Source organism: Alosa alosa, chromosome 1 (assembly GCF_017589495.1).
Source record: "Alosa alosa isolate M-15738 ecotype Scorff River chromosome 1, AALO_Geno_1.1, whole genome shotgun sequence".
Classification (NCBI taxonomy): domain Eukaryota; kingdom Metazoa; phylum Chordata; class Actinopteri; order Clupeiformes; family Clupeidae; genus Alosa; species Alosa alosa.
Window position 1 is genome coordinate 9,303,924 of NC_063189.1, and position 26,595 is coordinate 9,330,518.

General features: G+C 47.6%; 1 protein-coding gene across 14 annotated transcripts in view; it reads right to left on the reverse strand.

Moving 5' to 3' along the window:
- kmt2cb (lysine (K)-specific methyltransferase 2Cb) overlaps positions 1 to 26,595 on the reverse strand; it is a 78,124-nt gene that overhangs the window by 33,859 nt on the left and 17,670 nt on the right. For 7 of the 14 annotated variants that reach the window (XM_048262862.1, XM_048262836.1, XM_048262828.1 and 4 more), the window contains exons 6-18: positions 20,546 to 20,637; positions 20,289 to 20,398; positions 18,455 to 18,617; positions 17,936 to 18,107; positions 17,605 to 17,719; positions 17,232 to 17,407; positions 16,612 to 16,907; positions 11,545 to 11,619; positions 9,557 to 10,329; positions 4,464 to 4,565; positions 861 to 1,022; positions 363 to 470; positions 1 to 42 (exon numbers count right to left, since the gene is read on the reverse strand). The exon at positions 1 to 42 is cut by the window's left edge and continues 63 nt beyond it. In XM_048262862.1, the coding sequence (XP_048118819.1) occupies positions 1 to 42; positions 363 to 470; positions 861 to 1,022; positions 4,464 to 4,565; positions 9,557 to 10,329; positions 11,545 to 11,619; positions 16,612 to 16,907; positions 17,232 to 17,407; positions 17,605 to 17,719; positions 17,936 to 18,107; positions 18,455 to 18,617; positions 20,289 to 20,398; positions 20,546 to 20,637 (2,386 nt within the window). The remainder of the gene's footprint in view (positions 43 to 362; positions 471 to 860; positions 1,023 to 4,463; positions 4,566 to 9,556; positions 10,330 to 11,544; positions 11,620 to 16,611; positions 16,908 to 17,231; positions 17,408 to 17,604; positions 17,720 to 17,935; positions 18,108 to 18,454; positions 18,618 to 20,288; positions 20,399 to 20,545; positions 20,638 to 26,595) is intronic. The other 7 variants (XM_048262904.1, XM_048262894.1, XM_048262878.1 and 4 more) reach the window with 3 other exon arrangements.

Below are 26,595 nucleotides of genomic sequence, written 5' to 3' on the forward strand. Positions count from 1 at the left end.
CTCCACGCCCTGGCCAAAGCTGCCGCACACCACACACATATCCTGGCAAAACAAGAGCGCCAGTCAGAGAGCCAGAGACACACCCACCCACCCACACACAGAGACACACACAGAGACACACACACACATGCTCAACTCAGAGGGCTGCCAAAGCACGAGACAAGACGTGCCACAAGAGACCACCCTTCACAAGACACCCGCCCACACACACACACACACTCCACCTTCTTGCACACACATTCACATTGTGATTGTGACAGCTTAACACGCACACACCATTTTTTCTCACATCAAAGTGTAAAATGTGTCAAGAATATATATATATATACACACACACACAGGAGAGGCACTCGCTCACACACCTGCTTGAGGGTGAAGGAGTCAGAGCTGGAGAAGAGGACTACAGTGTTGTGCATGGCATTCTCTTCCTCCTCCTTGAACAGATAGGATGGCTCCACAGCGCCCACCTGCTTAAACACACACACACACACACACACACACACACACACACACACACACACACACACACACTAGATGAGCTCCACGAACACATAATTCTACACTTTTACACTGGAACATGCATCTCTTGTACATATCTCTACATCACAGCCACACACCCCACATACATACAAGCCTCATCTCAAAGAGCTAGCATGAGGCTAATTCTTAGCATCCCATCGCCAATGCTCTGCTGGGATGTGCCAACGGGAGACATATTTCATACAGCCCGGGGAAATGGGCCATTTGTGTCAACAGGGGATGTTAAGACACAGGCTCAAATCCCGGACCTTCAGCACTACAAGTGTTTAGTGGAGTAACGACTTTGCTTTAAGCATGTAAAAAAAAAAAAAAAAAGTCACCAGTGCACCAGTTTGGGAGCTGGTGATGAATGAACGGACACGTACTCCAGGGTTGGGGACGGGGCTGACTCCATTCTTCATCCTGGAGCGGCCGCGGCCTCCTCTCCCAGACAGGCCCGCCCCACGGGGTCTCCTCCGTCCTGGAAAGCCTGAGCCTCGACCCTGAGAAGGAAGGAAGGGAGAGAGGGAGGGAGGGAGGGAAGGAGAAGGAGGAGAAAGAGAAAAAAAGATGAGAAGAAAAAAGATGTAGAAGCACAACTCTACTGGGGAAAGAGAATGAGGGGTAGATGCAAAGTAGATTATACAACAGAAAACCAACAGCAGGGTTATATATGCAAAAGAGGTGACAAACACATATACATAGGACAACACAATTTTGAATTTCCCCTTGGGGATCAATAAAGTATCTAACACAATGGCACCGTTTGGTGTTTGTTTGAGAATCTTTTACAGGCCATTTGCTTCCTACCCTCTCTAACTGAATGCATTCCTTTGCACTGCCATTTGACAGAGCCTAACCTATTTTCCTGGGTATCACTCAGTGAAGCAGGCAACCATTAATGTCAGATAACCACAGGATACACTCAACACCTTCTCCTCCCACTCAATCCCTTGTTTCTCTCCTGCCAATCACATAAACAAAGCCCCATTAAAGTTGACACGATCACCGTAAGGCACACAAAGGAGGCCTTGCCATTGGCTTTAACTAATCAATGGTTCCTGATCGGTCAGTGGCTTTGAGACCTACTGGGCCTCTGTGCTGAAGTAATCGTCGACCAAAGGACAGGGGCTGCGCTTTGATTGAGGACAGGGGCTGCGCTTTGATTGAATCAGTTTAACAGTGGAGAAAGATAGGCACTGAGCAGTCTGAAATAAAAACATCAATGCACTGGGATTTGTATCAGTAACAATAATTTACTCTGTCACCTTTGCACTTAACAGAATAAATAAATGTCTGAAGCAAGTCCCTTAGACTCCATCACGGCTTTGCCTGGTTTTACTGGGACACTGTTAGTGATACAGCACAAGGTTTCTCTGTTTTTCTCTGCCCATTCAACTAGTAGAGGCAAATGGCTCAGCCCTAAAACCCCTCCATTACACCAGTGCCGTGGCAGCCATCTTGTTTGTTCTCAAGTTAAAATGGTGGAGATGGTCTACATTACACCATGTTAGATGGTATGATGCTACAAAAATGAAATATATGAAATCTGAACACCATGACTTCCCTTTATGTTCATAAGTTCATGGACAGTGGACAATTTTTGATTCATCTTTGGTGGGCATTCACAGCTTTGTGGTCATTTGCGTTCTCATTTATTATTTTTCCCATCTGTGTGTGTGTGTGTGTGTGTGTGTGTGTATGTTTGTGTGTGTGTGGGCCTGTGTGTTTATTGTTTAAGCCCGTGCCAGCCGTTCTCCCCGCCTGCCTCTCCTGCCAGAGGAGCCAAGCCTGGTTGAGTAGTTCAGAGGGCTGAAGCCTGGCTCCCCTCCCCCACTGCCAACACTCCCCCCCCTGCCCCCACCCCCTCTCCCCCCTCTGCGCCTGACACCCTGGAACTCATGCCAGCACTCGCTGGCCTGCAGACAGGCCCCAGACAGCCGCTCTCATCCTTATTACTCCTCACTTCTCCGCTGGGCCCTGCTCCTCTTACGACAGGCACGGCGAGTGGTGACTTCATTAAAAACTTTCCCTGCCAAATAGTGGAGTGGGGAGGGGGGGTTCATGCCTCCTGAGCCAACGCTGGCTCCCTCACCCACTTCCACTCTCACCTTTAGCTTTTTTTCAGATTGCAGCCGGTTACAAAGCAATTAATCGAGGTGACGGGATGGCAGCAGACACTTCAGTGTTGATGCCCGTGTCTGGCGTGGTCAAGCAGACTGCATGCCCACGATGAGTGGGTGCAGTTCTTTTTTCAGCCTGCCTGCCCTTCGCATCTGTGCCTTTCTCAAGGGTCGCTTGTGACTAAGACTAAGCCTGTCGTCGCGGGTATTAAAAAAAAAAAAAACACTCATCCTCTCAAAGAAAAGGGAGCAGCTAACGCGTTTGCTTGAAGCACCTTGTTTGCGTTTTAATGAACAGCTTGCCATTTTGGCTTTGACTTGGCCTCTATCAATCAGCTGAGGTAAAAACAAACAACAGGGCCTGCGTAATTCTGACAGCCAGTGTGCACAAGGCTGTTTTTTCCTCCCTAATAAGCATCCCTTATAGAGGGGTCTCAAAATGTCAAGAGGTGGAGGCTGACGTGTGTGTGTGTGTGTGTGTGTGTGTGTGTGTGTGTGTGTGTGTGTGTGTGTGTGTGTGTGTGTGTGGGGTGCTTTTGTTGTTGTTCTGGTAATTTGGGCCCCATTACGCTGTCAGAACATATCCGCGAGGGTCAGCCATTGGGGCGGTCAAAGTGAAACTCATTTCCCAAGAGTTAACCCTATCCTTCCTCATTCCAGAACATTTACGCTTTCAGTTTTGCTCTTGGTCTCCAACCTCAAGCTCTCCTTCATGGTCAACCAGCAGCCAAGCGGCTACAGGGCTGGGATGGGGGGGTTGTCTTGTTTTTGGAGTGAGAGAGAATTGGACAGCCATCACTGATGAAAGATTGAATAATGTTGCATTAATGTCTTTCGCCCGGCGCAACTCCATGACATTCTGGTGCCTCTACTGTTCCCAAAAACTCAAGGTCATGTCAGGTAGAGGTACACACATATTTGCGCCAAGACTCTTTGACAGAGCATGTACTTGTGTCTGTATGCGTACTGGACTGTATCAGTGCATTTCTGTGCCAGCATGATCTCATTTTCATCTCTGTAGGGTATGTGATGAGAGCAAGCCTTGGCCTTGTCTTTAGGATTCTGTGTGTGTGCGTGTGTGTGTGCGTGTGTGTATGCGTGTGTGTGTGTGAGAGAGCGCGTAGGGCTTGAGTTGGCTCCCTGCCCCCGTAGCTTGTGGATTAACACCAGCGTGCCCCTGGTGCCATGCTAGCAGATGGCAGTGCCCACCCCGCCGGCCTCCTCTACAACTCTTCCCACCCGCGCCCGTCCCCTCTGCACTCCCATCACAAAACATCTGGCGGTGCCCCAGGTGGTGCCTCTGCTTCACATTCCCAGTCAGCAGGGCCGCATGCAGCGCCATGCCCATGTGTTCAGTTCAGGATGCGCTCGCACGCCCAGTTTCCCCACACACTCATTCACATAAACACAGCAGTCAGTTCCCAATCCCCAGCAGCCATGCCTCTCATGGTCATCTGAGAAAGCCGTAGAGCATCCAGGGCCATACAACCACAATGAAAATAAAAAAAAAAAACCCTTTGATTATTTTTTCCTTTTTCTTATTTCTTTCCCATTTTCCACATTTGTGGTTTTTACCTATTCTTTAATAAATCCCTTATACTTAAGCCTACTTGGCTTTCTGTCCTGTTGCTTTTCGCATCAGTCCTGTTGCGTTCAGCCTGGCTGGTTGCAACACTTCAAACTCTCCAGCTTCCCTCCTCAACTCCCAGCCTCTAGCTACCGCCTTTCATGTGCTCCCTGCTCCCCCCATCCAACCCCCTTGTCCCCACCCCATCCACCCACCCTAAAGCCCCCTCTAGCCTCTAATAGTCTGGTATTTACCACTCTGATGCCCCAGGCAGGGGTGCTGGTGGGCTGCCTGGTCTTTGGGGGCTCCAGGGACCAGGAGGGGGAGACAGCTCGGCCTGGGCCTCTCCACGCTCCCTGGGGGTGGGATGGGTGAGAAGGAGAGGAAGGGGCAACAACATGCAGCAACATAAAATAACAGAGCAGGCAGAGAACACACGCATAGACACATAGAGCGCTCCACATGCGCATACTCGCACATAGACAGAGAAAAAATGCTTGAGAGAGAGAGAATTGTAAGAACAAAACAAAGAGAGATGGTGGTTATGGCTGACCAGTGCAATGGATGAAGAAAACAAATGAGAGAACAAGATATATGGAGTGTTGTGGATTCTTGTTAAGATCATGATGGCGTTATAAGCTATGTGGGGAGTGTTGTGGATTCTTGTTAAGATCATGATGGCGTTGTAAGCTATGTGGGGAGTGTTGTGGATTCTTGTTAAGTTCATGATGGCGTTGTAAGCTATGTGGGGAGTGTTGTGGATTCTTGTTAAGATCATGATGGCGTTGTAAGCTATGTGGGGAGTGTTGTGGATTCTTGTTAAGTTCATGATAGCGTTGTAAGCTATGTGGGGAGTGTTGTGGATTCTTGTTAAGCTCATGATAGCGTTGTAAGCTACTGTATGTGGTGCATTCTGTTGCATCCGAACACTGTGCGGTACAGCACATGCTGGGGGTCGGTATGAAGGTGTAGGTTTTTGAACATTTTAAGTTCCGCAACAATTGAAGGTTCTAAAATTCTATGTTGAATTCAATGAACCCAGATATTCTTTAGAACGTTCATTTCTCAACATTCCACACGGTGTGACGGTACTTCTTTAAGGGTTAAGGGGACCTCAAGCATGAGCTACCATGAAAAAGCTCCTTGTAAAAGGTTGGCATGGAGCACTGCTGTGACACTGCAAGATACCCATGGGGCAGTTAATAACTGAGTGCAACTACCATCATGCATATCCCTTTCATCAGTGTGTTATGCAGCTGTCCATGCTTCATGAATGTTTAAGGAGCCCAAAGAGAATGGGGTTTTCTCGTGTCAGGTGCGCTCAGCTCAGTTCGTGCCGCGAAGCGTTCGCTCCGTCTCGTGGGCAACGCAGAGCTGCGGCGTCCCTGCTGTTCTCGCAGGGCCACGCCGTGACACGCTGACTGATGCTGGCTCCGTGCAGGTGATGAGCTAGGGTGCCGAGAGCACAAACCACCCCCAACACACACACACACACATATCCAACCCCCAACACACACACACACATCCACCCCCCTCAAACACACACACACACCCCTCAAACTCACACCCACCCACCCCCCCTCAAACTCACACACCTCAAATACACACACAAACACGCATCCAGCCCCCTCAAACACACACACACACACACACCCCTTAAATACACACACACACGACTGCACAGATTCCATGTGCCAGGAGCACAGACTCTTGCATGGAACCTTTTGCCATGGTAACCACATTAGTGGTTGGGCTTGTTTACAGACTGGTGGGGGGGAGGGGCAGGTGACGCAAGCCCAGGAGTGAGCAGAAGTCTGCCCATGTGGAAAGATGAGCCCTTTACATCACGTCTCATTTCACAGGGTGGCCCGCCTCTATATCTACACAATGGATCTGTGGAAGGTAACACTCAAACTCAGTTGGTAAATCAATGAGCAGGTGCCAATGAACAGTCTCTGAAATCCTGTCCACACATCCAATGGTAACTATAGGATGACAGTAAAAAGTAGTTTAAGATATTGCTGTAGCTAATGAGGACAGCAAAGTCCACAGTGCCCATTATAACGATTACAACATGAAGAACGAGATCATTGAGCATTACTCTCACAGAGATTTTGTGAACGACTGTGTAACACTGAAGGGCCAATCTCAATCCATCGTATTTTATGTATCACATGAACAGTGTAGACAGGCCTTTAAGTGAGTACAATTATGCAGCCATCAGTAATGGATTGAAATTCAGAGTAAAACTGGTGGCAAGCTTGACTGCTGCTCCACACTCCTGCACGCCCTTATGAGTTTCCCCTCTTTAGCATTTTGTTTATGGCTGTTGAAATATGGAGAGGAGTCTGGCCCGATTCCCCCGCACTCAGAGGTTAACCGCGGTCGCAGGCCACACACGTGTCGGCAAAGTAGGAGCACGGCAAGGGCGGCACGACGGCTGCAGACGGAAAGCGTAGTGCGTGGGAGGGCACGAGCCGTGAATCACCGTGGAGACGGCGCGCACTCTCATCAGACCGAAACTCAGCACGCCCACCAGGGCTAAGGAGCCATGACACAAGGGGCAGGCGGACAGACATAGGCTGCCTTCCGCAGGCTGCACGTACTGTACATGATGCTATTTCTGTGTGACTGTGTGAGTTTGACAACATACTGCATAGACCCTTTCAACAATAAAAACAAAAACAATGCTTGAACGTTCTATTTGGTTCCCAATCTACTTCCTCTGCATTAAGATTAACATATGGAATGTTAAAACGGAAGCCTTGTGGGGCCAACTATGATGCTGATAATGGAACTCTCTTGAAAGGGTCAATTAAGGTTTTGCAACTACGTCATAATGTCATGTGACCGTTTGTTTACAGCTAGAGTGGTAGGCAAGAATGGTAGGCAAGGCACTGCAGAGAGTGGTAAGCAAGCCTACAACAGTCGGGTTGCATAGGCTACACATAGTTACAAATAGCTTCAAAATTGAAATTTTAATATCAAATATTGACCGGGATGCCGACCACTTGTGTAGGCCCTAACAGTTGGTTTTACAATAAGAAGCAAAAGGCTTACGAATCGACCGTTTAGCCTACCTATCCCTCGTGGTTGTGGAGGATGATCGTTAGCAGCTGTGAAGTCTTTTTTATTCTCAAGATAGCCTAATGGTGTAGCCTACTGTCTACTTAAGACGTGGGCTAAAATACTACTATCTACAGTCATCCAAAATGAATTGCCAGAGATAGGCTATGAAGGGAAAAAGTGCAGCATTTTAAACATGGCAAGATTATTTTTACCGAACAGTTTGTTCTAATTTGTCTCGTGAAATTGCGGCTTGTGGACATCAATCACCTATCTTCTGTCCTTCTATTTCAAGTTATCATGAGTGTCATTTGATTATATAATCACAACAAATGCTAATAAATGAAAACAGAATAGGCTTATGTGCTATAGGCTAACGTTACAGGTCAGGCTAACTCCCCGTGATGTCAAAATAAACTGATTTGATCCTAATTGTTTAGCGATCACACACAACAACTTAACACAGCAACCTCAAACACCACTGTTGAACCTAGGCTACTGCTTCAGTCATGTAAGAAATAAGCAGTTTATGAATTATCTTTACCTGTTTAATCAAGTCCACATGACCAAAATAACATATTTAAAGGCTGAGCTAGCATAACAGCCTAATATAGGCGATGCTGCAATGGATAACTAATAAAAAGTTTCATACAATTAATGAACACATTCTGAGTTTTTCTGGGTTGTTATATATCCATGCAGATCGTCTTCGAATAAGCCATCGCTGTTATATGATATAATATGTTACAGGATTCATGACTAACGCCATTAATGTTACATGATGCTGACTGACTCTGGCTATAACAGTAGGCTACCGCTTTAACGCCTGCTGAGTCTACTGCCTACCAAGACCTGTCGCTGTTCAGTTGAAGTTAAATGATCAAATATTGTTTGATTTTGTGTCAGCTTTCAGAAGGAAGTCATGTTCCTTTCTGGTCAAATTTCACAGCTTCTAAGAAAGGCTATTGTCTTCGTGTAAACCGAGTTTTGAACAGAGAAAAAAAGTTAGGCTACCATTAGGCTACATGCAGGTTCTCCCATAACGTCATCGATACAGATCAATGCACCAAATCAGGGCGATTTTAGCGAAACAACGTTCCTGTGACAGGCTATCAAATATTGAACAGTGGGATAACGTTTCATCATCACCTTTATTGATGCCTGAAATGTTGACATTGCTGAAATACATAGATGTAGCCTACTGAGAGGCAGCTGCAGACAACAATGTTCAATGGGTTCAACTTGTCCCTTGCCTACCAGCTGGATGTAAACAAAGCTATAGAACCTAGAATACGTCACATGAAAAACGTTAATACGGTAGAAGCATAGAGTCCCGAAGCCATGACGTAGCGTTGCCAAGGCAGCAATTTCACTGGATCTAAACAAATCAATCTAACCATTGAAATCGCCATAGCGGTGGCTTTCTTAATCTATTTCAATAATTTTACAACGTTTCTAAGACGTTAGTATATTTTTTTACACTGTAGGAATCACATACTACAACATATATTCATACCAACACGATCAAATTCGTGACTACAGTGTTTTATTTTAGCATGGGTTTCCTCCGTAAAAGAGACCTGCATGTAACTTCACAGCATGCGGTTAAAATCCTTAAATTCACGGATGTGTTTTGGCTTTATTTTTTTGGCAAAAAACGTCGCTCTTAACAGCCACCAGTCTTTGAGAAGACGTGAAATTTCCACTGGAATTTTGTTTCTTTCTATTACACCTGCCAGGGAATCCGTGTTATGTGGCTAAGCTGCTGCCTAGCAGGTAAAACACGTTTAAATGGATATATTTATTTTTATTAGCTAGAAACGATGCCACATGTCTAAATTCAATGCTATTTAGGCCACTTCGAAAGTTTGTTTAGATCCAGTGATTCTGCGGTCATGGAAACGCTACGTCACACTTCGGGACTCTATGTGGATGGAAAATAAAGTCAGAATGAGGAGACAGCAGATGAGGAGCAAGACAACCTCTGGAGCCATGGGAGGACGTGGGTGATTCACGCAGTAACTTTCTGACAATGCGAGGGAGGGTGTATATCCTAGATTGTCAATCTACCTGTGACTTTCTCATGGTCACAGTCATATACAAACTTTCTACCTGGCGTAAATGCATGTACATCTTGGTTAAATAGAAAATGAATTAAATTTAAATTAATTAAAATTAAAGTATACTAACAATGTACTGTAATTGTGCATTGTAATTTGCTGCATCTGCTCTAACGTACAACTTATAACGTAGAGACACAGGCATGCAGTCCGCTCCTCACCTGTTTCACGCGGGGTCTTCCTGGAGAGAACTTCCTCTTAGTGATGGCCGGTTTGCCCATGCCAATTTTGGGGGTCATGGGTAGAAACATGGCGGGGGGTATGGCCGTGCTGAAGTCCACTGGGGAGAACGGCGGCTCTGGCTCGGTCTCAGGCAGCGGGAGCTGCAGCTGCAGCTGGAGCGGGGCCTGGACAGTCTCGTCCAGAGACGTGTGCGGCGAGAGTGGCACCTGAGGGGGGCAGGGAGATGTGCTCTCAGACCGCACGTCTGGGACAGACGATGGCTTGTGGGCGGCGCCCTTCGCCTCGGCTGGCGGCGCAGGTTGGGGGAGGATGGACCCGCCGCTAGTGGTCTCCATGTCCACAGGGTGTTCGAGTTGAGCCTCATCCTCCTTCTCCTTCACCGGCACTACCATGGAGCTGGGCTCCTTCTCCACCTTCAGCCCCTTCTTCTTCTCCACCTCCTCCTCCTTCTCTGTTGCTCTCTCTTCCTTTGGCACAAGGGTCGGGCCGGTCGCCTCTCTGCTCGCCTCAGCAGCTGGGGAGACATCTCCGGAGACCTCCATGGCTTCCTCCACAGCTGGTGCTGATGCATCTGTGGGCTCTTTGGTGGGTGGGGTGGGGGCTTCGTGCTTCTCCTGCCCAGGCTCAGGCTCCTCTTCCTGGGGGGCTGCCGTGGCCGTGCAGGCCTGAGATGGCTCAGGCTCTGCAGCCTGCAGGGGAGGCTCTGGGGCCTCAGACTCCAGCCTCTGGCTCCCCGTGTCCTCAGGAGACACTGCAAGAGAGAGGGACAGAGAAGGGGTCACATGTGCAAGGGTTCAGATATCAACTGCATTGCAAAAGGAAACCTACAATTGTGCCTTACCTCCGCCATCACCACTATCATTATTATAAATACCATTTTGCCTTCACCATCACAATTATAATTATCTATAATTACTGGACTTTTCTTTTAAATTACAATTTTTTTTTGTTGGTGCTTCAGCCACTGTGTGCCCTCACATTCAAATTCTCCAGCGAAACTGTTTGTCAGAGGTTGACCAATTGATTGGTCAGGCAATTGATTGGTGAGCCGATCAATCGGGCCGATTTTGTACATTTTTAAAATAATCTGCATTGGCCAATGCCGGAGCATTTTAAGCCGATTAACAAACTGGCGTACCTGCGGGCAGTCCACTGTTGTTGCTGTGGAACACGTGTGATACTGCCCCTTGTGTCAATCAAAATGGCACACTACTGGCACACTCCAGTGGATGTTGGCCAGTAGGGCTAAAGTTAACTTTTGTAAGATTGAGAAGAACAATGTTGTAAGTTACTTTTAGAGAGAAAATGTGAAATAACTTTAGGCTTGGAACTTTGGAACAGTATTGATTAATCAGCTGTACCAACCAGCTGTACCAAACCCAGTAACGTGCCCCAGGGCTGAATGATCAAAGACTGCAGTATTGATAAGCTCCACCGTTATAAACTCTGCTTTTTGGTTCTGGAGAATTTCTCTCCCTCTGAGGCTGTATGAGGGCAGAAGAGTGCTCACACACACACGCTGCAGCAGCACTTTGTTCAAACACAGTTAAGAGTTTATGCTCTTAGCAATGATGGCGGAGAAAGCAAAACATTCAAAAGTGTGATTACACTTTACTAGTTGATCCTAGTTGTGAGTGCAGAAACACTCAGTGACTGTCAACAAACAAAAACATGCTTTAGGACAGTTTTAGGAAGGTGCCTTAAAGGTTTTAAGACCTCTACTATTACTACCATTAACCATCATGCATATCAAACATTTGCCCAAATCTATCAACCCTTATTGTACGAGATAGCAATGTGCATGGGATACAATTTTATAATAAATGGCTTTTAAAAAATTCTTACTCGACAAGCATATCGGACAAAATAAATCGGCATCATATATATCGGCTGCACTGATTTGACTGACTGCACAGAAAACCCATATTGGTCGACCTCTAGTCAGAAGTAAAATGTCTGTTTGTACCTGCTGCTGTCGCCCTGGGCTCTTCAGCACATGTAACCTCATATAACTCTTCACTTTCCAGCTCAGGTTTGGCTTCTGGAAGAGAAGAGTGAGGGGAAGCCAGTCAGTGAAACAGTGTGGCCATTACTTCTTACTCATAACTCATTTTCCGAGCAGGAATGGAAAGTGTTACTGTACAGTGAGAATAAAAATGGGCGTGGCTACAAGTTATTGGGCATGGCTACAAGTTATTGGGCATGGCTACAAGTTATTGGGCATGGCTACAAGTTATTGGGCATGGGGTGAATTTCAGAAAATGAGATGGGATGGACAACCAGTGAAGGAGCGAGAAGATGAGGATTAAGGAACGAATCATCAACAATTGGCAACACTTGCCCTTGTGAGCCTACAAAACAACATGGCTTTCAGTATCCATTCAATCACCGACAATATTGACTAAAGCTTAGGACATATTGCAGGATAGGAGGCAATTATATCAACCAGAACCATTTCAATGCCTAGAAATGACGCCAGCCACTCATCTTAGTATCACCTTAAACAGAGCCCCTCAGTCTGTCTGGACTATACAGCAGTGGTAAGGGAAGAACAGAAAGAGTGATGCAAGTTGGCTCAGGTCTCTGAGAGCGTCAAGACGCAGTCTACAGACGCACAGCCTCAAGCTACAGGTCTCTGAGAGCGTCAAGACGCAGTCTACAGAGAGCGCCAAGACGCAGTCTACAGCCTCAAGCTACAGGTCTCTGAGAGCGTCAAGACGCAGTCTACAGACGCACAGCCTCAAGCTACAGGTCTCTGAGAGCGTCAAGACGCAGTCTACAGACGCACAGCCTCAAGCTACAGGTCTCTGAGAGCGTCAAGACGCAGTCTACAGACGCACAGCCTCAAGCTACAGGTCTCTGAGAGCGTCAAGACGCAGTCTACAGACGCACAGCCTCAAGCTACAGGTCTCAGAGTGTCAAGACGCAGTCTACAGACGCACAGCCTCAAGCTACAGGTCTCTGAGAGCGTCAAGACGCAGTCTACAGACGCACAGCCTCAAGCTACAGGTCTCTGAAGACGCCCAGTCTAAGACGCAGCCTCAAGCTACAGGCGAGAGCGCCAAGCCTCACAGCTACAGGTACAGGTCTGAGAGCGTCAAGACGCAGTCTACAGGACGCACAGCCTCAAGCTACAGGTCTCGAGAGCAGACGCCACAGCCTCAAGCTACAGGTCTCTGAGCCGCCAAGACGCAGTCTACAGACGCACAGCCTCAAGCTACAGGTCTCTGAGAGAGCCTCAAGACGGTCTCTGAGAGTCAAGACAGTCTACAGCGCACAGCCTCAAGCTACAGGTCTCTGAGAGCCGCCAAGACGCAGTCTACAGACGCACAGCCTCAAGCTACAGGTCTCTGAGAGCGTCAAGACGCAGTCTACAGACGCACAGCCTCAAGCTACAGGTCTCTGAGAGCGCCAAGACGCAGTCAGTCTACAGGTCGCACAGCCTCAAGCTACAGGTCTCTGAGAGCGCCAAGACGCAGTCTGAGAGACGCACAGCCTCAAGCTACAGGTCTCTGAGAGCGTCAAGACGCAGTCTACAGACGCACAGCCTCAAGCTACAGGTCTCTGAGAGCGTCAAGACGCAGTCTACAGACGCACAGCCTCAAGCTACAGGTCTCTGAGAGCGTCAAGACGCAGTCTACAGACGCACAGCCTCAAGCTACAGGTCTCTGAGAGCGTCAAGACGCAGTCTACAGACGCACAGCCTCAAGCTACAGGTCTCAGAGTGTCAAGACGCAGTCTACAGACGCACAGCCTCAAGCTACAGGTCTCTGAGAGCGTCAAGACGCAGTCTACAGACGCACAGCCTCAAGCTACAGGTCTCAGAGCGTCAAGACGCAGTCTACAGACGCACAGCCTCAAGCTACAGGTCTCTGAGAGCGTCAAGACGCAGTCTACAGACGCACAGCCTCAAGCTACAGGTCTCTGAGAGCGTCAAGACGCAGTCTACAGACGCACAGCCTCAAGCTACAGGTCTCTGAGAGCGTCAAGACGCAGTCTACAGACAGCCTCAAGCTACAGCCTCAAGCTCTACAGGTCTCAAGAGTGTCAAGACGTCAAGACGCAGTCTACAGACGCACAGCCTCAAGCTACAGGTCTCTGAGAGCGTCAAGACGCAGTCTACAGACGCACAGCCTCAAGCTACAGGTCTCTGAGAGCGTCAAGACGCAGTCTACAGACGCACAGCCTCAAGCTACAGGTCTCAGAGAGCGTCAAGACGCAGTCTACAGACGCACAGCCTCAAGCTACAAAGTTAAGTGAGACAACAACAACAACAACATGAAACACACAAGGAAAACCCAAGATCTGTTTGATGGGGTCTTCAGTGACATGGCAGTCTGATCTTTCTCCTCTCACACAGATATTAACACCGTTTCTGATAGAAAGCTGGAGCGAAATGATTTCATCACTTCAACCCTCAATATCTAACTTATTACAAACGTATTGATTTTTAACACCAGTCCACAATCTCCATGTTTATTGCTATGGCAACCTGTGGTCTAGGCTCAACTCGTACACAGCAGATGGAGTACCCGCGAGGTAGGATTATGTAGTCCGACATGGACGTTGGGCGGTTGAGACTACAGATCTCTCGCACTGTGCAAATGTATGGCGGTTGGCTGATCTGATGCCAGCCTCTCCTGGCTTTGCTTCACCACCGATGGCAGAGACTCAGATGTCATGCCTACATCCATCTGTAGTGAAAACCAATGGGGGAGGAGGGGCTTGGCCTTGGAATACAATCTAGAGATCCTGCATCCTACAACACGACTGTGGAATATGTAAATAGTGCCATAGCTGCTGCCATATGGCTATACAGCGCTCATTCAGAAACACCTATTTGGTCACTTGTGTTCACTCTATTCACCCACATCCATCGGCAAGCTTCATTGGAACCATTTGCGAGGGCTATTGTGTGTTGTTAGTGAACCATGATGAGAGCTATTCTGCTCCACACAGGTCACGGTGGAGGTGAAGCTAGCACAGGGATTCTGGTTGTGCAGTAGCATCAAACCAACCAGTAGCGACAAGCACTCGGGGCTCAGTCAAAGGCCAAACCAATACTGCTGCACACTGGGGGAGCTCGGTAGGGCAGAATGTCAAAGCATTCTTCTGGAAATCCACACACAGAACCATTCCAAACTAGAGACAAGACTTCGAGACCACACACACACACTCACAAGGACTATCAGTCTCACAAGGACAACAGTTCATTTTTTAAGACCATCTGCACCCCCCCCCCCCTCCACACTACAATGAAAACATCTACCAGTAGGTCCACATGCATTTTTCAACAAAGCTTTAGTTTGGGGTAATATTAAGAGGGGAGAGAGCTGAGACTGGCAAAGGGCTTGATAACTCAGTCAGCCGCCACAGCACTCCATTACGGACTCCGGTGTGAACACGCCGGTCCTGGGCACACCGGCGGAGGAAACGCTGCCAAACAGTCCTGTTGGACCGGACGGCACTTCATGGGGCCGCGGGAACGACAAGCGTGACAATGTGCAAAAAGCCCACACAGTTGACCAACATCGCCTTGACAAGTGGAGCTCTGGAGGTGGCGGCTTTTTGAGCGCTCTCGTAGTTCTCACAACAAGCACAACCCTGCATGCCCAGGAAATCTCTGGAGCACGGCGATGGGCGGCTTTTAAGTCTGTAGATGTTTCCCACTTTGTCAGTGTGGAACATGGAAAGTCAAAGACATCCTGTAAAATCCCATGGACAGGAAGTGTTTCCATTTTGTACTCATGAGAACATCTCACAATGTGAGCAAAGTGGCTTTAGTCCGCTGACAGAAGTGGAGATCATAATCGGCTGGGTCCTTTAGCTAAAGAGCCAACACTTGTGTTCATTTGGATGCAAAGCATGGCAGAATATGATAAGGGTTGAGAGTAAGAGAGAGAGAGAGAGAGAGAGAGAGAGAGAGAGAGAGAGAGAGAGAGAGAGAGAGAGAGAGGAGAGAGAGAGAGGAGAGAGAGAGAGAAGAGAGGGAGAGAGAGAGAGAGAGAGAGAGAGGGAGGGAGAAAGAGAGAGAAGAGAGGGAGAAGAGAGGGAGAGAGAGAGAGAGAGAGAGAGAGAGGGAGAAAGAGAGAGAAGAGAGGGAGAAGAGAGGGAGAGAGAGAGAGAGAGAGAGAGAGAGAGAGAGAGAGAGAGAGAGAGAGAGAAATTAGGCCCAAACACTGACTCTTCATCTGCCATGACAAAAAACAAATGTAGCGACTTCACACACTTGCAGGCCACAGTCACACTCCTCCTCCTCCTCCTCTTCTCCTCACCCAGCGAGCACCTGCTCCGCAGCCACTCCCCACTCCCCAGCCTCTGGCACGCACTGACGTTAGGAGGCCCTACAAAGGCTGGCAGCAGATATGAGGCTTCTCTCTTCTCTCCCCCAGCAGACATCTCCCAACTCCATTGATCACACCCAGTCTCTGAGGAGCTGTACATATGTGGGTGTGTCTATGTGTAAGTGTGCTTCACCTCACTGTGTTTCACTAATTCACGGATTGGGATAAATGCAGAGACCAAATTTCCCCTCACGGGATCAAAAGAGTATATATACTTATACTTACTTATACACTTGGCTAAGAGACGGCCAGCATCTTGTAAGAGGGCCCAGGTCCAACTAAAACCCTAAAACTGCTACCGCTCATCGGGCACAGATAATCCAATAAACCACAGGCTGACGCTGTAGCTACGAGGCAAGTCCAGGGAGTCTCTGGATTGCAAAGGAACAACAAACCCTGGCTACATGAAGTGCACTTTTCATAACCGTTTCAACCTTTGGCAAACTTGGACATTTCTGGCCAACACCCAGAAAATGTTTGTTTTTAAAGAAAAGAAAAACAAAAAACGCCACCACACACACCCAAAGAGCCCACATCTAAATTTAAATCGAAGCCACTAGACCAAACCTACACTTGAGAAGATCCAGAGACACTTGAGAGATCTTTAGCTTGTGTGCGCTCGGGGGATGGGCTTTTCCAATAACAACAAAGTCTTAAAGAAACAGCGTCCCTTGTGTGGCAGCACTCACCAGACACCTGCTCTCCTGCCTGCCCACAACCAGCGGCGCCGGTGCCAGCCGCCCGCTCTTCCTCCTCAGGCGCTCCACTGGGCGGGCAGTCCATCGGGCTGGACGGCTGCGGCTCAGACGGCGCGTCCCCTGGCTCTTCGGCGCCGACTGTGGCCAGCATGAGCCGGGCCTCCAGGTCCCTGTGCGGTGGGTCCAGATCAGGGCTGGTGCGTTGGCAGCCGCAGCACACATAGTGCTCCCCTGGCAGGGGCTCCACAAAGCCCTCCACCTGCTGCTCACACTCCAGGTGCAACCACCTAAAAATAGACCACGAGATCATAAACGAGAAGTGAGCGTCAGAGTACAAACGCACAGCATATGAGATAAAAGAGCAGGACTATAGGAAGGATTTATAAATATAAATCAAAATAATCAAAGAAATCAAACACAACAGACGCTAGCACCCATCCATAACTCTTCCATTAACACACACAATTGTAGGTATTTAGAATAGACTTCATGATAGTCATGAGCATATTCATTACAAATATTCATTCATCCTTTCACTCATTTCCACACTACTTGGGTCATTCGCCCTGCATCCCAGTTACCCCCTCTCCTCCCCCTCCATCCTCAGGTACCTTTTGCAGCTGTGGCAGGAGAGCAGGTGGGGTTGGAGCTCAGGGTCCAGGCCCCCACCACACAGAGGACAGGCCAGCGCTGGGTCCTGCTGCCCGGCACAGGCCTCACACAGCAGCCCCGAGTGGTGCCAATGGCCACTCGTCCGCGTGCCACACTGGTCACACACGCGGCAGTTCTACAAAGAGTTCACACACAAACAAGAAATGCAATGTTCAGTTCAAATCTATGGTGGATGATGTCTACTGAAAAGAAATTGAGGCCCAGGGAACACAAAAGATTTTCATATGACAAAACTGCAAATAATGAGTAAATTACTTCAATTGACTATGATTATAGGTATGCATTATGGCTGATGTTGTCAGGGTTCCTCACCTTGCATCTCCAGCCACCAGCAGGTATGGAGTCCATTGCCGGCTGCAGGCAGAATGTATGATAGCCTTTATCGCACATGTCACACACCAGCATCTTGGTGTCCTCGCCCGGGTTCCTGGAGTGACACAGATATTGCAAAGAGCACCTTTACCATGGACATACAAAGCCAAAGACAGCAAACCTGACACCAAGCATCTCAAGGCAAACAAATCTACTTAATCTCTTCTCATAAAAACCTTCTCTCCTCACGGAGCCTAATGGACAACATCTCTCTGATGGCCATGAGGAAACAAACAAAGAGAGAGAGAGTAGGAGCAGGAGGAGGTCTCACTTGCACGTCTGGCAGACTTTGCACTCTGGGCACTGCCAGCCTGCCCTCTTCAGAGGGGTCACTGCAATGTCCAGACACATGCCGTGGTAGTGCAGCCCACAGCTGGTGCAGAAGAGCTGGTCCTGGAGGTCACCGGGGCTGTCGCACAGCACACAGTTGGCCTCCTCAAGAGCTGGGACCCAGAATAAAAGGAACAAAGAGAGAGAGAGAGAGAGAGAGAGAAAGAGAGAAAGAAAGAGAGAGAGAGAGAGAGAGAGAGAGAGAGAGAGAGAGAGAGAGAGAGAGAGAGAGAGAGAGATGAGTGGTCATATGGGTGAGAGGAGGAATGTTGTTGTATAGTCATGGAGAGGAAGACCAAAGAGAAACCATATGATGTTTCAAGATAGAGGAGAACTAGAGTAGGGGAACCAGGGGGAGTAAGAGAAGGGCTGAGAGGGTGAAGGAGGGTCACAGGGGCAGAAACACAACGAAGGGAGAGAAAGCGAAGGAGTAAAATGAGAAGAAGACAAAGACGCTCACATCTGTCAATTGCTAATTCAATATGATCAGGGCAGAAGAGCAAAAGTCTCTTGAAGTCCTGAAAGGTTCCGGCAGCCCCCGCACAAGGGTAATGGTACATCCGATCGCACCCCTCCTCACAGCACTTGATGGATGCTCCAAGGCGCTTACAGTATGCACAGCACTGCAGGGGGGAGAGAAAGAGAGAGAGGGAGGGAGAAAGAGAGAGAGAGAGTGGGAGGTATAGAGGGAGAGAGAGAGCCATCAAAACCATGTGTGAAATGAACACATCATCCAATCCTGCAGCAGCTAAACCATACCACACCAAAATTACATAGGGAACCGTCCACTCCAAACACCCAGAACAACACCAAGCGCTAGGATACCGCAGCAAGGATGGACCCTATTCAAAAAACCATCTCAGCAACCGAGCTCATAGAAAACTGCGTGTCAGTCAAACTATAATTACAGCTCACAGAAAACTGGACTCAAGGTTTTCCAGGGTCAGTGCAATTACTGAGAGGTTTACCACTCCAGTTGGCTGGCCTTACATACTATTAAGCCTATGGCAGGCACTCTTCACACTCATGTGGGAATACGTATGCACTCCCACAGACTTTACATTCACCTCCTGTTTTGTTCCCATCACGGTCCTATGCAACTATATCACCTGAGAAACCATTACATGCAAATAAAGACAAACTAAACCCAGACATCAGTCGAGGGCATTGTCACAGTTTCCAACTTTTGTTCTGTGAAAGGTGAACCAAATAACTCGATGGGAAGGGGAAATAATTCCCTGTTCAGCTTGACTCACTTCTCCTTCTCAAGACTCACTTTCCCTTTTAGGCCAGCTCTCTTCCTCTCCAGGGTTACCCTCCCCTACAGAGTTTCCCTAAAAGTAACAACCTTACCGATGCACATGTTCCTGATTGCTGTAAAGAGCCAGGTGCAGGACAGATAGCAAGTGTTTGTGGCCTTTAATTATTCCATTGTGCCTGTCACAGTCTGGCGAAACAACACCCACACTTAGCGAACTGCAATTAGCTACAGAGCTACGTCTAACTAATCCATCAAAAAACACTGGGGTCAGGGAAGACCATTTTGTGTGGGTCACATGCAAACTGCGGAGCCTGACACCTGCCCACTCGAGCAGGCCGATTCATAGTTCACGCTGCTAATTCAGTGGCTTATATACTGCCGCCTTATCCACTTGGAAAAGGATACGGAGGCTTTAAAAGCCCATCATTTGGGGCTGGGATTGGGGAGGGTGCTAAATGCTAAGTGCTAAGCCGTGGAAGCAAGAGTGTTCCTGAGTGCCTTGACCTTTTCCGTCGCGCAGGCGGGAGGGAGAGCGGGTGTGCCACGCTGATCAGCGGTGACCTTTAGCACCAGACAGATCCATCACACTGCTCACATTGCTTACGACAGCACTGGAGCAGGTTGACAGCACATGGCGTTACTCACAGGACCGGCCATGGAGATGTGCCAGATATATGTGGATAACAGCCTATTGTTGCCGTTATTGACCATGTCTTTTACCATACCATACCATACCCACTTTGGTCAAGCTATGACATGGTCAATGGAGCTGGTCGTCTCTACTCTAGTCTAGTCAATGCTTGTGATCCACCAGCTGCACCGAGACAAGCCCCAGAAGCTTCTTTCTGTTCTGCACCGCTTTAAATATGTGTCAAGCTTATTTTGGACAGACATCTGGAAGCAGTGTCACGGCCAGGCCCATATGAAGCTTGACACGGGGCAAATCCAGGTTCTTCCCTATCCAGACTCGTCTCCATCTCTGTGTGTTTACGAGAAAGCAAACCAGCATTCCTGTGTTTAAAAGACCCCTTACCTGTGTGCTCCCTGAGTGGATGGCTTGGTCCACGTTGAGCAGTGATTGGTCCTCGCCCTGGCACACGTCTTGCGACCATACGGCACAGCGCTGATGGGCCCAGCACCGTCCTGCAACATCAGACAAGAGCAACATCTGTTACCTCTGCGTCATGAGGTTGTGTTTGGCATCTCAAGGGGTCCCTCTCTCATTATGGGTATCCTTCCCAGGGGGCATGGGGTTTAGATGCTGAACCCAATAAGGCAGCGGAGCCTCACCTGACTCATCAAAGAGCGTCTGGACATCCGTGCCATCAGGGAGGCCAACGTGACTAAGCTCATCCCAAAACCTGCCAGCTCCTTCCTCCGCACTGTGAAATGAGAGGGAGAGAGAGAGTGAGACAGACAAACAAACAGAGAGACAGAGAGACAGACAGAGAGACAGAGAGAGAAAAATACTGACATGAAAAAAGTGTGAACAGAAAGAAATTCTGTAAAAATGCTGTAAAGAGGCCATTACCCAAACTATCTTTAAGCATCAGGGCCCATATTCACAAAGTGTGCTCCTAAATCGCACATATTATTTTTAACCAAACATTTCCTCTTAAAACCTATTCACAAAATGTTTAATATGGAAAAACGAGAACTCCTAGGAGAAGCAAGAGCTCCATTGCTATGGTTGATGTCAATTCCCATGCACAAGCTTGCCAGTCATCCGTGACTGGCTGATGAGTGACAGGTCCTAAAGTAAAGACTTAAGACTTTCTCCTAAATTGGCCAGTTATGAGCTACTTTCAGTCTTAAGACTCTTTGTTAATATGGGCCCTGGGCATGTATGGATCCCTTCCTGTAACCACTCATCAGTGTGCCGTGGATGCATCGTGGAGAATCAGTAGGCCTGGGGGTGGGAGGGAGGACGCCTCTCTGGTCACAGCCAGACTGAACTGATTGATTAGCCCGTTATGGGGAAAGGACTCGGTGTCAACATGTCAGCACCTTCAGTGGCACATCAGCAGTGCCCCTCATTACAACACAACAGCTCAGTCTGTCCTCCACCACACCCACAGGAAAAGCTGTGTTCACACAGGGGTCTCCAAATGAGCTAGAGAGCGAGCCACTATACTGGCATAGCATAACAGACATAAGACCAATAGACTGAGATTTCTACAGTTTAGTTGTTTTAGCTACTGGCTGCCCAGCTGGAGAAGAAACCAAAGTAGCACTGAAACAGTGGGAGATATTATGTACTGTACTTAAGGCAACAATTAGCCACTTGATGGTCAACTACTCTCGGGATCTTCAAATTTGTTGTGATAGAATATAGTAATGTGAAGGAGAACCGATAAACACAGCTGTCCGTCTCCAGGCTATGCACTATGCATTTCTGTGGTTCTAGAGAGGACGAAGAAGAAGGAAACTCTTAACAGCATGACATTAGCAACAATTTAACTAAAGACTCCAATTAGCATGTTAGCATGCTTTTATTATAGCCAACAGCATGGTGAAGTAGGGAGGCAGCTCACTAGTTCACACCATACTCAATAATAACTCTATAACGCTTCTTCAAGGTGAAACAAACTTTAGATTGTGCTTATCAGACAACTGCATCACTTTTGTTTCTTGGGGACACATCCCATAAAGTCCAAGAGGCCTAGAGGCCTCATTTGCAAACTCAGCAAGGTCAGCAACTATTGGCAATATTTCCAGAAGTGAAGAAAAAGCACAAAGTATTTTAAGACAATTAAGTTCCCATCAGAATTTATGCTACTGGTTGATGCTCCAGACATCACAACTGCAAACATGCCAAAAGATACTTCACCAGGAAGCTGGAATGACCAGGTCAAGCCAGCAACTCTACAGTTTTAACAGACAGTCTCCTGAATCATTGTCCCCTTACCCTAATCATCACACTGGCTTAAGCTATATGCGAGGTCCTGAGAAGAAAAACCTTAACCCTCTATTGTACGGTGTTGCCTCCAGGCAACATAGCCTAATTTGGCTTGTTTAAACAAAATGAAACAACAATTTGATTGGATAATTCTTCAGCAGGGGTGGGAACTCCAGTACTATCCAATGCAACTGCAAGAAAGAAGTCACATGACTCACAGGCAGTCATTTTGCTTCCTCATTCAGGGACTGTGCAGGTGTCTTGCAACGCCACATTTTCCCTATGAGCAAGCTTTATTGATAAGTAAAGATGTATTATCAACAACTTTTCATAACATATCAATGTAGGGGTCATAGGATATTACAAAAAACTGCATGTTGCCCTGAGGCAACATTGTACCATAACGGATTTGCATATGGCCATACCAAATACTAAGTAGGGAAGCAAGTGCATTATATTTGTAGTAAATTGGCAAGCAAATATATTGCTAATACCTGTAAGTAAACTGGCAAATGTATTGTATGTATATGTAAATGTATCATAATGCCAGAAGTGAAAGGGCCTGCTGTGATGCTAATGGAAGTGTGCTCAAAGGAAGAGCTGTATGAGGGACCCTTAGGTCAGGTTGACCCCTGTATGAGGGCCCCCATGGAAAGGCGATGCATTAGTGAGGCACCCTGTGATGAACAGTGGATGGAAGGATGTACGAGGGGCACCTGTATGTGTGAGTTTTACAGAATGCCAGCACTATGGTTGAGTGTGCCCTGACTACCATTCCAACATCCATGGCTTTTTAGGTGTTGCGGTCAAGCTGCAGACTTGCTACCCCGTGGCGCCAAGTTTGAGGCCTGACTGATCCCTCTATTTGCTACAGTGTAGGCCTACCCCCTGTGTTTCTCTGGAGACAAATTGCTTACTAAACTTTCAAAAAGTCAGATGTAGGTCTCAGAGGGAAAGTGGATGTTGTTATCTGTGTGTGCATCAGTACGCATACATGGGTATACATGGGTGTACGTGCACAAACTCATGGATGTGTGTGGGGGCTTGTGTGTATGTGTATACCTGAGAACATTTGGGGAGATTTATGGAGCTTTTAACTAGTAAATAACAGTGATTTTGATGCTCTCATATGATAATTTGTATGTTTTAATCATTATAATTTCATATCTGTAAAATATTGATTTACATTCCGCAATGGTACAATGTTGCCTGGGAGCAACAACGGAATTGGGGGCCAAGCAGCGAAGCTGCGAAGGCACCCATTGTGATTCTATGATTTCTTATTATTATACTTTCTTCCGCCATGGAAGTCAATGGCAGCCCATAGAACCGTCTGGTAAAAAGTTGTGAAATTTGGCACACTTATTAGGGACAGTACCATGATTAATGTCACCAAGTTTCATGATGGCAACTCAAGCACTCTAGCGCCACCAACAGGCCAAAGTTGGATGTGCGTTCACGCCGCGTAACTTTGACCCGTATGGCCGATTGTCAAAAATGTGGTATCGTTGTAATCCTTGGACCAAGCCGAGTTCAACGCACCCTATGACGTCATTTTCCGCCATGATGGATTTTCCGCCATATTGGATTTTATCGAAAGTGAAACTAAAGCTCACGCCTCACATAGTTTGTCCGATTTTAACGAAACGTAATACATATGATCTTCAGACTAATCCGCACAAAAATTATCGATTTTTGTCTTCGAACTAAAACCGTTAGCCAGTAACAACCAATCGGAATATGCGGCTAAGCCGCCAAACAGGAAGTGAGCTCATAACTCAGCAACCCTTTCATCTGTCATAACCAAACTTAGTACATGGACTTATATCCCCATCTGTAGAGCACTCAAAAAATCTGGTGACCTTTGACCTCTAGGGGCGCTGTAATTAGCGAAAAATGCATTTTGGCCTGTAGCTGTTGATGTGTTTGGAATTAAAACATACTAGTGGTGTCTGGTAGTACTTTTGGATGTCCTTAGGCTGACTCAGGCCAACTTGTGATGTCAACATAATTGATTCGGCCGCCATATTGAATTTAATCAAAAACACGTAAAAGTTTTCACTGGTCACAAATTTTATCTGATTTTCACCAAAATTGGCTCAGACCATCCTCAGACCTTGCCTTATCAGTGTTTAATTTTTCTGGAACGATTGACAGAAGCGTTAAGCCTGTAACAGCCAATCGAAATTTCTTGGCTAAGCCGCCAAACAAGAAGTGAGCTCATATCTCAGCAACGCTTTCATGTATCAAAACCAAACTTAGTACATGGTCCTCAGGACCCACCAGGAGGACGCTCAAGAAATTTGGTGACCTTTGACCTCTAGGGGGCTCTGGAATTGACAAAAATGTATTTTGGCCTGTAGTTGCTGTATTGTTCTGCAATGGAGGTCAATGGCAGCCCATAGAACCGTCTGGTTCATCCTGATGATGCACAAATAATTTGGTGACCTTTGACCTCTATTGGGGCATTGAAATCACAGCAAGCATGATCATATCTCAATCGATCTTTTATTTTTGATGTGAAACTGTTGACAGCGAAGTTCCATCCAGTTAATTCTAATGCGTGCGTGCAAGGGGTGGGCGGGTGGGACGGGCAGGGGCGATTGCGGCGGTGGGTTGGCTGGGTGAGGGGGCGGCAACACTCAGCCCTGGTTCAGCCACACAAAATCAGTTATGTTTTGATGTGAAACTTGACCTTGTAACTCAGCCAATCTTGGATTGTTTGACATGGAACTTGTTGTGACTGCTTAATGCTATATGCCTGATGCCACGGCATTGAGTTGCATGGCAAATCTGGACTTCTGGACTGCTGAACTGCCTACTTGGCCCCCTCATTGCTGCTTGCAGCTATATTTTAAAATTAGATAGTATGAGACTTGTAAAGCCTTGAAAACCAGATACATATTTTTGTTCTAGTGTTAAGTTATAAAGACCGTTATGGTACAATGTTGCCTTGAGGTAACAAATCTTAAACATATATAAAAAAAAAAAAAAAAAAAAAAAAAAAAATATTATTTGTTAAAGTGTACCTTTTTAAACAGAAAAAACAATGACAATATTTTTTTTCCATAAGGATATCATAATGTGTACCATAGAGGGTTTAAATCTGTTGCTGATTCGTTCATATTCTTTGTTTAAAAAAGGAATATTCCTTCTTCAGAATCAATGCAGGGCTACTAGTTTGATATGCTGAATAGACGTTTATTCAAAAATACCTTTTTAAATACTGGTCTACAGAGTTTCTGCCATGTCACATTCTCAACAAAGGTCTCTCAAGATATTACTTCATTCTTCCCTTTCACTCGCTCTCTCCCCCACCTCCACATCTCCATCTCTTTCTCTGTCTCTCTCTCTCTCTCTCTCTCTCTCTCTCACACACACACACACACACACACACACAGGCACTCCTCCGGATGCGGCAACCAATCGTGCAGCTCCCGCTGTGACAATGCACGGCTGAGCTGGCAGGCAGCCAAGGCCCCGTTTGGGGGGGCATTACGTCACCACCCACCACTTCCCCCCCTCACCCTCGCCATTCCCACCCCCTGGGAGACGCTTGATTGGCTCTGAAAAGCCGAGACAAATTAGGCAGCTGGCCAAGGGAGCACAGGGAGGATTTTTTTTTGTGCGCCCAGGCACAGGCTCAGAGAGGAGTGAGTTGGGCCTTCATATCGCTGGGCTTCACGCGGCTCTCGGAGAAAAGGGCAGCAGCACTGGGCTAACGCTGGGTTGACACACGCTAATTGATCTGGCTAAAACCTGGGCAAGAAACGTGGCCTTTCACAGAAGCTGTGCTCAGGGCGCTCGCTGCACAATGCCAGTCAAGCATATTAGCACGCTAACGCTAATGCTGCTGCCTGGCTTTGACTGAGGAGACGAGGAAGGATATGGCGCTACGCAGGAGAGGAAGTTCGGAAAAAGTAGCATCTGGAGAGCATATGAGGAGAGACGTCCGGAGACTTAATCCGGCTGATTAGCAAGGAGCGGCTTCAAGGAAGATTTGATTGGGAGCACGCCTTGCCCCCATCACGTTCACCTGGCCTTGTCTGACCAGGAAAAGGCCGTAGCCGAGGAAATGGGAGAGAGCAGACATATTCACAGTGATATTCTCAATCAGTCAGCGCAGGCAGAAGGCGGCCATGACCACGGCCAGCTCAGTGAGTCAAACCAGCCCGAAGCAGTGTGAGCGCACCAGTGACGCAACCCGTCTATGTGTGTCTGCCTCTGGACACACTCTGTCAGCCACACAGATGTACACAGCTCGTGCGCTCGCACAAACACCCACACACACACGCGCCTCTTTTAGGCGCGGATGACGTACTCTATGTGTTGTCGTCTTTGCATCACCCTCGCAGCTCTGAGTTGCGGAGGCTGGCAGGCGGACTCTCCTCCCGGCAGCCGCGCTTGTGAGAGCAAGCCACTTAGCTCAGCTCATTAAACC